Source organism: Pelodiscus sinensis, chromosome 19 (genome assembly GCF_052426305.1).
Source record: "Pelodiscus sinensis isolate ZL-2025 chromosome 19, ASM5242630v1, whole genome shotgun sequence".
In the NCBI taxonomy this organism is placed as follows: Eukaryota; Metazoa; Chordata; order Testudines; family Trionychidae; genus Pelodiscus; species Pelodiscus sinensis.
Genome location: NC_143070.1, coordinates 34,759,869 through 34,772,815, shown reverse-complemented (window position 1 = coordinate 34,772,815; position 12,947 = coordinate 34,759,869). Strand labels below are relative to the sequence as shown.

The following is a 12,947-nucleotide window of genomic DNA, read 5'->3' as shown; positions in this document are numbered from 1 at the left end:
GATTTGGGTCTGTTTAGTCTGCAGAAGAGAAGAGTGAGGGGGGATTTGATAGCAGCCTTCCTCTTCCTGAAGGGAGGTTCCAAAGAGGATGGAGAGAGGCTGTTCACAGTAGTGACAAATGGCAGAACAAGGAGCAATGGTCTCAAGTTGTGGTGGGAGAGGTCCAGATGGATATTAGGAAAAACTATTTCACTAGGAGGGTAGTGAAGCACTGGGATGGGTTACCTAGGGAAGTGGTAGAGTCTCCATCCCTGAAAGTGTTTCAGTCTTGGTGAGACAAAGCCCTGGCTGGGTTGATTTAGTTGGGATTGGTCCTGCCTAGAGCAGGGGGCTGGACTTGATACCTTCTGAGTTCTCGTCCAGCTCTATGGTTCTATGATTCTATGAATGCATGTCATGTGCTGCCAATCCACAGCTGAAGCTTTTGCTGTGTAACTTCAGACCAGCATGCAAGACCTGCGTGGACAGGTGACTTGCTCATGTGACAAACTCCATTTGGGGAGGTACTTACACACAGCGAGCACACTGGAATTCCCTCTGCATGGGCAAGCCTATGATATGGGCCCTAGAGGTTCCTCCATCTCTGTCTTTATTCCACCTCATCATTTCAGGGGCATCTTTGCTATGACTTGAGCTTGAAAGGGCTGATGACCCATCCTAACAAAGATGATCCTTTTAGATTCTGAAGGACTAGCACAGCGTGCTCTTTCGCTAGGATTTAAGGCATACATTGACCCGGCCATGTGGCAGATCCTTTGGGATGGTGAGAAGCTGTTTGGAGTTGGAGAGATCGGTTTTCACAACCTTTGTCAGCAGAAGCTGTGTGGATCCTCTGATCTCTAACAAGATTTGCCTCCTCACAAAAGCGTCTCTCACACTCAGAGCACTTATACCCGGCGTTCCATCTATTTTTCCCCCATACATCTGCAGAAGGAGTTTTCTTAGGGGCACCAATATGGGGGGGGGGGGAAATGCAACACATCATATCCACGTTGGTGCACAGAATAAAGTCCATGTAGATTGTGGGACGGGGGCTCAGGGCTGGGGCAAAGAGTTGGGGATCAGGGATGTGAGGGTTGGCTCTGGGATGGGGCCAGGGGTGAGGGGCGGAGATACAGGTTTAAGTGTGGAGGGGTGAGGGTGTGATCTCCTGCTGGGGGTGTGATCTCAAGGATGGAGGGGTTTAAGGTCTCGCCCAGTGAAAAGCTGCTTTGGGGAAAGCAGATTCCCATCAGCTGTCTCTCCCTCCGCTCAGGAGCCGCTGGTGGGCAAGGGATGGAGGGATACCTCTCCTGGCCATGACAACCTTGGGGTTGGGGCCCTGGGATAGCCAACTGTCTACCAGCCAGCTGGAAGGTCTGGGCCAGGGTTGAGACCGGAGGGTAGAGGCATCTCTCCCCACCAAAGCCCTAAGCTCTGGCTTGGCATTTTCTAGGCTGTGATGTGGACACACAGCTTAACGGGAACTCAGATAGTAGAGTTTCTCCCCTGTGTGAGTTCTCTGATGCCTAACAAGATGGGGATGCTGATAGAAGCTTTTCCCACAGTCAGAGCAGCTGAAGGGTTTCTCCCCAGTGTGGGCTCTCTTATGTCTAACGAGAATTGAATGCTGATTGAAGCTCCTCCCGCAGTCAGAGCAGCTGAATGGTTTCTCCCCCGTGTGGCTTCTCCTGTGGGCAACAAGGTGTGAACTCTGTCTGAAGCTTTTCCCACAGTCAGAGCAGATGTAGGGTTTCTCTCCCGTGTGGCTTCTCCTGTGGGTAACAAGGTGTGAGCTCTGACTGAAGCTTTTCCCGCAATCAGAACAGACGTAGGGTTTCTCACCGGTGTGCGTTCTCTGGTGACTAATAAGATTTGAGCGCTGACTGAAGTTTTTCCCACAGTCAGAGCAGCTGAAGGGTTTCTCCCCCGTGTGCCGTCTCCAATGGGTAATAAGGTCTGAGCTGCAACTGTAACTGTTCCCACAGTCGGAGCAGTTGAAAGGTTTCTCTCCAGTGTGAGTTCTCTGATGAAGATTAAGACTGGAGCGCCGATTGTAGCTTTTCCCACAGTCAGAGCAGTCAAAGGGTTTCTCCCCTGTGTGGATTCTCCGGTGGGTAACAAGGTGCGACCTCCAACTGAATCTTTCCCCACAGTCAGGGCAGTTATGGGGTGTCTCTCTTGTGTGTGATATCTGATGGTTCCTAAGGTCTGAGCGCCGACTGAAGCATTTCCCGCAGTCAGAGCATTTGAAGGGCTTCTCCCCAGGGTGGGTTCGTTCGTGTTCACACTCGCTATAAGCGCAGGGTGAGTGTTGATGGGGGATTTTCTGTTGAACCGTTTCTGTGTTTCTTTTCTCTCCTCTCCTCCTGTGATTGGTTTTACTCTGTCTCTGCTCTGGATGCTTTTCCTGCAGCCGTTCTGGGCCACACCGATGCTCCCAGGTCTCTCCCCGCTCGGGACTCTGGGAAACATGCCCTTCAGATCTTCCCTGTAGCATGGCCCTTGGAGCCACGTGCTCCGGTCCTTCCTGCTGAAGGCTCTCCTCATTGTTCTCACGCAGCGTCCCGTCACCTGCTGGGACAGAGAGAGAATCCAGACAGGAGTCAGTGTCTGTGCTGAGCTGAAGGGAAAACTCTGACAGGGGGGCAGAAAAGGGGGAACACACCCAAAGAATGGCTGGAAAGGAGGAATAATCATGAGCTGAGTTCCTCCTTCTTCCTCACAATCATTTCCCAAAGGGGAGAGCCCAGCATTCCCTCCCCCCCCCACCCTTAGAACCGGAGTGGATCACAGGCTGACGTGTCAGTTAGATGTGATGAAAATGCACAAGTGACACCTGTTCTGAGGACCCAGAAATTGGTTTCTGAGTCAGTTTAGTCGATTGCTCACCTGTGTGGGTGTCGCTGCCGATCCCCCCTTCCTCAGAGCCCTGGAGATCCGGGATCCACAGCTCCTCCCCTCGCTCCACCCTGGAGATCACGAGAGCTTTGGAGACTGGAAATCCTGCCCGGGGAGCAATGAACCCAGTGCTGATCTTCTTCATTAAGGTCTGTGCCATTACTGCTTCCAGAGCCATGATCAGAGTCGCCCACCCAGAGAGGCTCCTCCCCCCTTGCAGAGACGGGGCTCTGGCTGCTACAAGATCCCGTCTCACACTCACCTGCAGTTAAGGTGCATCCCGCCCCACCTCGGGAACGGCCCAGCGTATTCCCCGGGGGAGCTGAGCTCTGTGCTACACTCTCTAGCGCAGGGGTTCCCAGCCACTGGGCTGCAGACCAGTGTCAGGCTGCAAACCGCTGGCTGCCAGGCCACAGCACACTGCCCAAGCCCAGGGGCACGTGCCGCGCTTGCCGCGCTAGGACCCAGTGGCAGCCGCGATCGCTGGGCTTGGCCCATGCAGCAGGGGGTGACTCGCAGATGCTGCTTGGGGCATTTTGGGGCCAGGCTCTGGGCCGGAAATCTGAGCCCTGGCAGGGAGAGGGATGGGTGGGTGCTGCTGGTCTTCCTGCTGCAGAGGGACTCTCCAGCACAGCCAGTCCTGCTGCTCCCCAGGAGCCCGTCCCAGGCAGTGCCCCAGTCTGGCCAGCCCCTGCCCCACGGTGGGGGGAAGACACACCCTTCCCCTATCCGTGGGAGTGGGGACCCAGAGCCCCCAGGCTGTAGACGGAGGGCTTGGCCCCAGGCTGCTCCCAGAGGAGGTAGCTGCGACCCATATACAGTATGCAGTATGTGTGGGGAGAGCCAACCCCAGAGGGATCAGGAGGAGGCTGAAGAGGGGGATGAGGGGGGACAAATGAAATTTAATGTGGATAAGTGTAAAGTAATGCACATCAGGAAAAATAACCCCAACTATACGTACAGTATGATGGGGGCTAATTTGGCTACGACAAATCAGGAAAGAGATCTTGGAGTTATCGTGGACAGTTCTCTGAAAACTTCCACACAGAGTGCAGCGGCGGTCAAAAAGGCAAATAGGATGCTAGGAATTATTAGGAAAGGGATAGAAAATAAGACCCAGAACATCTTACTGCCCCTGTATAAAACTATGGAATGCCCACATCTTGAATACTGTGTACAGATGTGGTCTCCTCACCTCCAAAAAGATATTTTGGCCTTGGAAAGGGTTCAGAAAAGGGCAACTAAAATGATGAGGGGTTTGGAACGGGTCCCATATGAGGAGAGGTTAAAGTGACTGGGACTTTTCAGTTTAGAAAAGAGGAGACTGAGGGGGGATATGATAGAGGTCTATAAAATCATGAGTGGTGTGGAGAGGGCTGATAAAGAAAAGTTATTTATTAGTTCCCATAATAGAAGAACTAGAGGACACCAAATGAAGTTAATGGGTAGCAGGTTTAAAACTAATAAAAGAAAGTTCTTCTTCACACAGCGTGTAGTCAACCTGTGGAACTCCTCGCCGGAGGAGGCTGTGAAGGCTAGGACTATAATAGAGTTTAAAGAGAAGCTGGATAAATTCATGGAGGTCAGGTCCATAAAAGGCTATTAGCCAGGGGATAAAATGGTGTCCTTGGCCTCTGTTTGTCAGAGGCTGGAGAGGGATGGCAGGAGACAAATCGCTTGATCATTGTCTTCGGTCCACCCTCTCTGGGGCACCTGGTGCTGGCCACTGTGGGCAGACAGGCTACTGGGCTAGATGGACCTTTGGTCTGACCCAGTACGGCCGTTCTTATGTTCTTATGACAGCAGGGGGATGCAGGAGGCGCTGAAGGGAGGTTGGGAGGATTCAGAAGAGACTTATGGGACAGGTGGGAGCCATAGAGGGGGTCACAGAGAGGGAAAGGGGGAATGTGGGAGCAAGAGCAGCCTGGCTGGGGAAGGGAGGGAGACACAAGGGCAGGGGTTGTACAGAAGGAGGGGTGAAGATACAACGGCAGCTCTCCCACCCCATAGAGTGGCGGGATGGCGGGGAGGAGGAGAGCAGAGGTGACCCCACCCAGCAGCCAGAGTGGAATTCTTGCTGTTGATATCTGCAACTGCTGATCCATAACGGTGTGGTAATATTTTGTTAATGAATATGCTAATATGCTAAATGCATAATGACTATGAAAACATGCAAATAAAATGTTAACGATCTGCCAAAGCTTTGTGGAAGTGTTTGCTGGTGTGTGGCATTAAAAGGTTGGGAACCGCTGCCCAAAGGTACAACTCAGTCTTCCTCACGGCCCTCCCCCCATTGCAGGGCGGGACAGGATCTCACTGCTCAGGGGAGCTCCGGCCAGGGCTGGCAGGGTCGACACTGAGGCCCATATACCGGGCTCAGACTGCAGCTGCCACATGGCAGGTCACCAGGACGTGAAGAGACAGGCCCCAGCAGCGCTCTGGCTCCCAAGGGCTCTGCCCACACGGCTCCTGGCTGGGGGACTCGGCTCACCCTGCTCTGTGGCTCAGGGGTTCTACTAGCGCCAGGAAGCAGCAGAGGAAGTTGTCTGAGCAGCAAAGTGAATCCTTGGATGGCTGCTCCAGGCCCTGCCTACGCTGCAGGCGCCGGCCCCGACTGCCTGTGGCTGCGTGGGCCCTGCCGGCTGCCCACAACAGCTGCCGCTCCCACGGCCGGCCAGGGCGCGTCGGGCTGGGCTGCTTCTCCATTGTGTGTGGCTGGTGCTGCCGCTGAGCTTCCGCTCTGCAGCCTCAGTTCTACTCCGCCAGCAGCAGCAGCCTCCCTGTGCGGTTTCTCCACATTCCCCTTGTGGCCGGCCGGGCCAGCCATTTGGTGCCCCCCCCCCCCCCCCGCCCCTGGCTGCACAGAACCTGCCATTCACGCTTTTTCATCTTGCAAGCATGTTCCACAAGTAAGTAAATAAGTGAAATGAACCAAAATGTTCCATGGAATCTCTATGGACAGTAATTCCACGCTCCAATAATAAGAATAGAGCAGTCGGGATATATTATCCACCACCTAACCAGGACCGTGATGGTGGCTATGAAATGCCAACGGAGGTGAGAGAAGCTATCAAAATAAACAACTCAATAATAGCGGGGGATTTCAACTAGCCCTGTATTGTCTGGGTGCACGTCGCCTCAGGGCAGGATGCAGAGATAAAATTTCTTGATACCTTAACCGACTGCTTCTTGGAGCAGCTGCTTCTGGAACCCACAAGGGGAGAGGCAGTTCTCGATTTAGTCCTAAGTGGAGCACAGGGCCTTGATCAAGAGGTAAATAGAACTGGGCCACGTGGAAATAGTGACCATAATGTAATACAATGTAACATCCTTGTGGTGGGGAAAACAGCTCAGCAGCCCAACATTGTGGCATTTAATTTCAGAAAGGGGAACTACACAAAAATGAGGTTAGTTGAACAGAAATTAAAGGTCCAGTGACAAATTTTAAATCCCTGCAAGCAGCATGGACACTTTTCAAAGACACCATAATACAGGCCCAACTTAAAATGTACATCCCAAATTAAAACACACAGGCTATGTCTACATTGGCAAGATTTTGCGCAAATACTTTTAACGCAAGGGTTTTTGCATTAAAGTATTTGCGCAAGAGAGCGTCTACACTGGCATGTGCTTTTGCGCAAGAGCATCCGTACCAGTGTAGACGCTCTCTTGCACAAGAAAGCTCCGATGGCCATTTTAGCGATCGGGCTTTCTTGCGCAAGAAATTCATGTTGTCTGTCTACACTGGCCTCTTGTGCAAGAACAGTTGTGCAAGAGGGCTTTTTCCTGAGCGGGAGCATCATAGTTCTTGCGCAAGAAGCCCTGATTTCACACATTAGAACGTCAGTGTTCTTGCGCAAGAACTCCCCGCCAGTGTAGACAGGCAGTATGTTTTTGCGCAAAAGCAGGTAGACACAGCCACAGTAAGAGAACCAGAAAAGTGAAGTAAGTAAAGTAAGTTGACATTGGACAAGAAGAAAGGTCCTCTGATGGACTGAGAACTGGTTAAAAGACAGGAAACAAAGGGTAGGAATAAATGGTAAATTGTCAGAATGGAGAGAGGTAACTAGTGGAGTCCCCCAAGGGTCTGTCCTGGGACTAATCCTATTCAACCTATTTATAAATTATCGGGAGAAAGGGGTAAATAGTGAGATAGAATAATTTGCTGACGATACTAAACTGCTCAAGAGAGTTAAGACCAAAGCAGACTGTGAAGAGCTTCAAAAAGATCTCACCAGACTAAGTGATTGGGCAACAAAATGGAAAATGAAATTGAAGGCAGATAAATGTAAAGTCATGCACATTGGAAAAATAATCCCAACTACCCATACAATATGATGGGGATTAATTTAGCAACAACTACTCAAGAGAGAGATCTTGGAGTCCCTATGGATAGTTCTCTGAAAACATCCACGCAATGGGCAGCGGCCGTCAAAAAAGCAAACAGAATGTTAGGAATCATTTAAAAAGGGATAGAGAATAATAGAGAGAATATCCTATTGCCTCTATATAAAACCATGGTAGGCCCACATCTTGAATACTGCGTACAGACATGGTCGCCTCATCTCAAAAAATATATACTGGCATTGGAAAAGGTTCAGAAAAGGGCAACAAAAATGTGGAGGGGTTTGGAACGGGTCCCATAGGAAGAGAGATTAAAGACTTGGACTTTTTAGCTTAGAAAACAGGAGACTAAGGGGGAGGGACAGGATAAAGGTCTATTAAATCGTGATGGGGGCAGAGAAAGTGAATAAAGGAAGTTATTTATTTGTTCCCATAATATAAGAACTAGGGGTCACCAAATGTAATGAACAGGCAGCAGGTTTAAAACAAAAAAGGGCAGTTTTTCTTCACACAGCACACAGTCAAACCTGTGGAACTTCTTGCCAGAGGATGTGGTGAAGAGTAAGACTTTAACAGGGTCGAAAAAGAACTAGATACATTCATGGAGGGTAGGTCTATCAAAGGCTATTAGCCAGGATGGGCAGGGATGGTGTCCCTAGCGTCTGTTTGTCTGGGAATGGGTGACAGGGGAGGGATCATGTGAGGATTCCCGGTTCTGTTCACTCCCTCTGGGGCACCTGACATTGGCCACTGTCGGCCGACAGGACACTGGGCTGGATGGACCTTTGATCCGACCCAGTATGGCCATTCTTACGTTCCTCATACCTTCTGCGAGACCACTTGTCGGACCATCATTTAGTGTTTGGAAAGTCCCTCTGTGACGTTATAGGATTAAAACATGACCACGTGGGTCATTGTCCTACCACTGCAACACACCTTGTGCAAAGTGCCATGTGCAGTGCCAAAGGGAACGTCGTGATGTGGGGACAGTGATTATCTTGTTTGTGTGTGGACGTCATTTCTGAACCAGAACAGGCCGGCCCCGGCAGAATGGGAGGGCGCTGGGTCCCAGCTAAGCAGGTAAGCACATTGCTGAGTGGGGAGAAGGGCAGTAAACACACCATCCGTGCCGTACCTGCCAACACACAAGGGATGGCAGAGGAGCACACCGACCCTTGTGCATATCGGGGGGGGGTGAGGGGATAACGGTTACGGACGGTATGTTCAAACGAGCAGGCAGAAGGCTGAAGAGGGTAGGAACACATAGAGCGAATGTTTGTTTGTTTGCATGTGTGTGTCAGTGTAGGAAAGGGGAAGTCACAGGGGAATCATAGTCACCACATCACAACGTTCGTGCTGGCCGAGGGGCAGCGTTGTGGCTGCTGCCTGAGCCGGTACCATTCTCGGGGTGGCACATGTCTCCCTGTAGCTGTGCCTGGGGAGCTGGGACACTAGCACCCTGCTCCTTCAACAACAAACCTGGCCGAGCACCTTAGCCCCCTGAACGGAGCCCATGTCTTCCTTCACCAACGACTCTGAGCTGTGCTGCATAGGCAAGCCACACGCTGACAGTGCAGCTTGTATCAGAGCTCCAGAGAGCCACCCTGAGCAGCCGAAATGACGCTCTGTGGCGCTAGTAGCAATTCGTATGGCGCTGCAATGTCTACGGGAAACAAAGATTGACAGTCACAGCAGCACCTGGGATCTCCAGTGTCAATCAGGACCCTACTGTGCTATCGGGGTGCTTAGATGGAGCGGAGCATCTCCCCTAATTATTATATTTATCCTTCCCCAGCCCTGTGAAAGATGGACACACTCTAAGAGCTATTGCAGAGACGGGACTGGATACAGACAGTCTAAGTGAGTCGACCAAGGTCACAAAGGAAGTCTGTGGCAGGGCATGCAACTGGAGGCAGGTCAAACGAGTTGGAAGGCAGACATTCACGTAGGAAGAAAAGTCCCTGCCCAAAGAGATTTCCCTCTAAAAAGACAAGACAGACGAGGAGATTATCTCCATTCCACAGAGAGGCAAGTGAGCCGCAGGGAGAATAAAGCCGGACGGCTCAAAGGGGACCCAGGCCCTGTGCCTGACACACAGGAAGAGCTCTGCTCATGTCTATCTGCTACAGAGCTACCCCCACAGAACGCCCGCAGAGCGTGAACGGCCTCATCCGCCCTCCCTCAGCCCCAGCCCCTCTCCCTAGCAGGAACCAGCATGTCCCAGAGATCAGCCACAGGTAGGGAAGGACTCTGGGAACCATGTCCTCCTTTCAGGGGTTCAGCCACTGGCACAAGGGGACCCTACAGGCACCAACAGCAGCCAGACCCAGACCCAGAACTCTGGTACCTGCCGTTCCTGCCCAGGCCCTGCTACCAACATCTCCAGCCAAGGCACAACATGGGCAAGATGGTGGGGAAGCACATTGAGACCTTGGCTGTGGGAAGAGCAGCACCATTGATACCTCTCTGACCCTGCATCCCCTGGAAGGTGGCGTGGAGGGGACAGTCTCTCACACAAGAGCCAGGTTTTTGGGGCTGACACTCCTGACATTGGGGGGCAGGGAGCAATGAGGGACCCTGAACCAAAGCCAACCCAGCTGCTCTGGAGCCCTCCCAGCTTCTGATACCCGCAGGGACAGGACTCCTTACCCAGCCAGCTCACAGCCTCGTAATTCTCCTGCATCACGTCCCAGAAGAGGGCTCTCTGGCCCGGGTCCAGCAGAGCCCATTCCTCCTCAGAGAAATACACAGCCACCTCCTCGAAGGTCACCAGCCCCGCCACGGCCATTTCCTTTCCCTGGCTCTGCAGGCCCTGGGCTGAGCTGGAGACAGACATGGGTGTCCTGCAGCCTGTTGGGGGAGAAGGGCCATTGGTTTTAATCCTTTCCACGCCCCCATTCTCCCCAGACGCTGTCCCTGTTGACACACAGGCTAGACTTGGCCGTTTTGGGCAAATGCTTGGGTCTAGATATTCCATGAACAGCACACACAAGTTAGATCCCAAATCCATACTCATCTCTCTCAATACCTGGCTCGAATTCAACATCACTGCACCTACCACAATGAGATTCGGTTCTGAGCACCCAGTGGTTTGTTTAGTTGAGAAAAGAGAAGACTGAGAGGGGACACGAGAGCGGTTTTCAGGTATCTAAAAGGGTGTCACAAGGAGGAGGGAGAAAACTTGTTCATCTCGGCCTCTGAGGATAGGACAAGAAGCAAGGGGCTTAAACTGCAGCAAGGGAGGTTTAGGTTGGACATGAGGAAAAAGTTCCTACCTGTCAGGGTGGTTAAATACTGGAATAAATTGCCCAGGGAGGTTGTGGAATCCCCATCTCTGGAGATATTGAAGAGCAGGTTAGATAAATGTCTATCAGGGATGGTCTAGACAGTATTTGGTCCTGCCACGAGGGCAGGGGACTGGACTCGCTGACCTCTCGAGGTCCCTGCCAGTCCTAGTATCCTAGGATTCTATGATTATTGAACGTCCAAGGGGTAACACACACAAACCCGCCAGAGAATGGTTTAACCTCCCTGCACATTCAATTAGGGTTTCCAAGTGGCCATCCTTCTACAACACCCAGGTGGGACTCATTCGTAAAGTCCTTTGAAACTTTAAGCAGACACAGAAACCATTGGGGACTCTTTCAGACCCTAAGACCAGAACCGGCCATTACAGGCTATGGGAAGGGCTGTATCTAAATGCATCTATCCCCACTGAGCAGGCAAGTCCATCTTACCCGGCAGGGACGAGCCACCTTGTGCAGTCCCTGAGGGACCTTGTGCCATTCAGAGCATGGCCCAGGGAAGCGGGTCCGGATATACCCATCTTGTAAATGGAGAAAAAAACCCACATCTGCCTCACGCTTCATTCAGCTGCAGCTCTGGGGCTGAGGCGAGTGGAGCCTAGGGCTGGCTCCAGCCCGGCTGGGTGCTATGAGGCGCTGGGGAAGGGCTCTGGCCACCAGCCTGCTCACACACACCCCGAGGGGGGCAGCTGCGGCTCAGGCCGGGCTCCCAGCGCCCCACGGAGGCAGCAGCAGCGTAAGAGGCAGAAACCCAGCCCCGAATCTGCGGAGCGGCCTCAGCAACTGCCAATCCCGGAGCAACAAGCACCGCGGGTTAGCCCCTACACTGCCAGCGCTCAGCCACAGCCCCCTTGGCCACCTGGCACCCAGAACACCCCGCAGGGACTGACAGGACTAAGTATCATCTGGGGGGGACAAAATACACCTGTGTGGTGGACCCGGACTCCCAAGTGCCAGATCCAGCTCGTTGTTACCACACTGTTGTGGCCCAAAGGGAGCTGGCATCCCCCCTTCCACACCGCTCCCGAAGGTCAAAATCTGCTCCTGCACCTTGCACCCCCAGACACGCTCCTGCACCCTGCAGCCACCCCTATACACACTCCTGCATCCGACACCCCACACACATGCTCCTGAACCCCCCGTACACACCACTGCACCCTACACTCCCCAGACATTGCTCCTCCACCGTGCACCCCCCTGTACACACCCCTGCACCCTGCAGCCACCCCCTACATGCTCCTGCATCCTGCACACCCCCATACACACTCCTGCACCTTTCACCCCCCCCCCATACACATCCCTGCACCCTGCAGGCACCCCCATATATGCTCCTACTCTCTACACTCCCCATACACTGCTCCTGCACCTTGCATACAATGCTCCTGCAGGTCAAAATCCGCTCCTACATCCACCCCCATATATGCTCCTGCATCCCCTATACACGCTCCTGTACCCACCCCATACACACTCCTGCAGGTCAAAATCCGCTCCTGCACCCTACACTCCCCATGCACTGCTCCTGCACCTTGCACTGCCATACACACTCCTGCACCCCCATACACTGCTCCTGCACCCTACACTCCCCATGCACTGCTCCTGCACCTTGCACTGCCATACACACTCCTGCACCCCCCATACACTGCTCCTGCACCCTACACTCCCCATGCACTGCTCCTGCACCTTGCACTTCGATACACACTCCTGCACCCCCCATACACTGCTCCTGCACCCTACACTCCCCATGCACTGCTCCTGCACCTTGCACTGCCATACACACTCCTGCACCCCCCATACACTGCTCCTGCACCCTACACTCCCCATGCACTGCTCCTGCACCTTGCACTGCCATACACACTCCTGCACCCCCCATACACTGCTCCTGCACCCTACACTCCCCAGGCACTGCTCCTTGCACTGCCATACACACTCCTGCACCCCCCATACACTGCTCCTGCACCCTACACTCCCCATGCACTGCTCCTGCTCCTTGCACTGCCATACACACTCCTGCACCCCCCATACACTGCTCCTGCACCCTACACTCCCCATGCACTGCTCCTGCACCTTGCACTTCGATACACACTCCTGCACCCCCATACACTGCTCCTGCACCCTACACTCCCCATGCACTGCTCCTGCACCTTGCACTGCCATACACACTCCTGCACCCCCCATACACTGCTCCTGCACCCTACACTCCCCATGCACTGCTCCTGCTCCTTGCACTGCCATACACACTCCTGCACCCCCCATACACTGCTCCTGCACCCTACACTCCCCATGCACTGCTCCTGCACCTTGCACTGCCATACACACTCCTGCAGGTCAAGATCAACTCCTGAACCATGCACTGAGCCCCATACATGCTCCTGCAGTTCAAAATCTGCTCCTGCCCCCTGCACCCCCCTATACACACCC

The 12,947-nt window shown here is 53.2% G+C and overlaps 1 protein-coding gene across 1 annotated transcript in view; it reads right to left on the bottom strand.

Annotated features, from left to right (window-relative positions):
* LOC102453386 (uncharacterized) overlaps positions 1-10,955 on the bottom strand; it is a 30,252-nt gene extending 19,297 nt beyond the window's left edge. Inside the window, exons 1-3 of the mRNA XM_089770535.1 lie at positions 9,874-10,955; positions 2,872-2,985; positions 1,458-2,556 (exon numbers count right to left, since the gene is read on the bottom strand). Coding sequence (XP_089626661.1) covers positions 1,458-2,556; positions 2,872-2,985; positions 9,874-10,270 — 1,610 coding nt within the window. The 5' untranslated portion in view covers positions 10,271-10,955. The remainder of the gene's footprint in view (positions 1-1,457; positions 2,557-2,871; positions 2,986-9,873) is intronic.
* Positions 10,956-12,947: the final 1,992 nt, after the last annotated feature.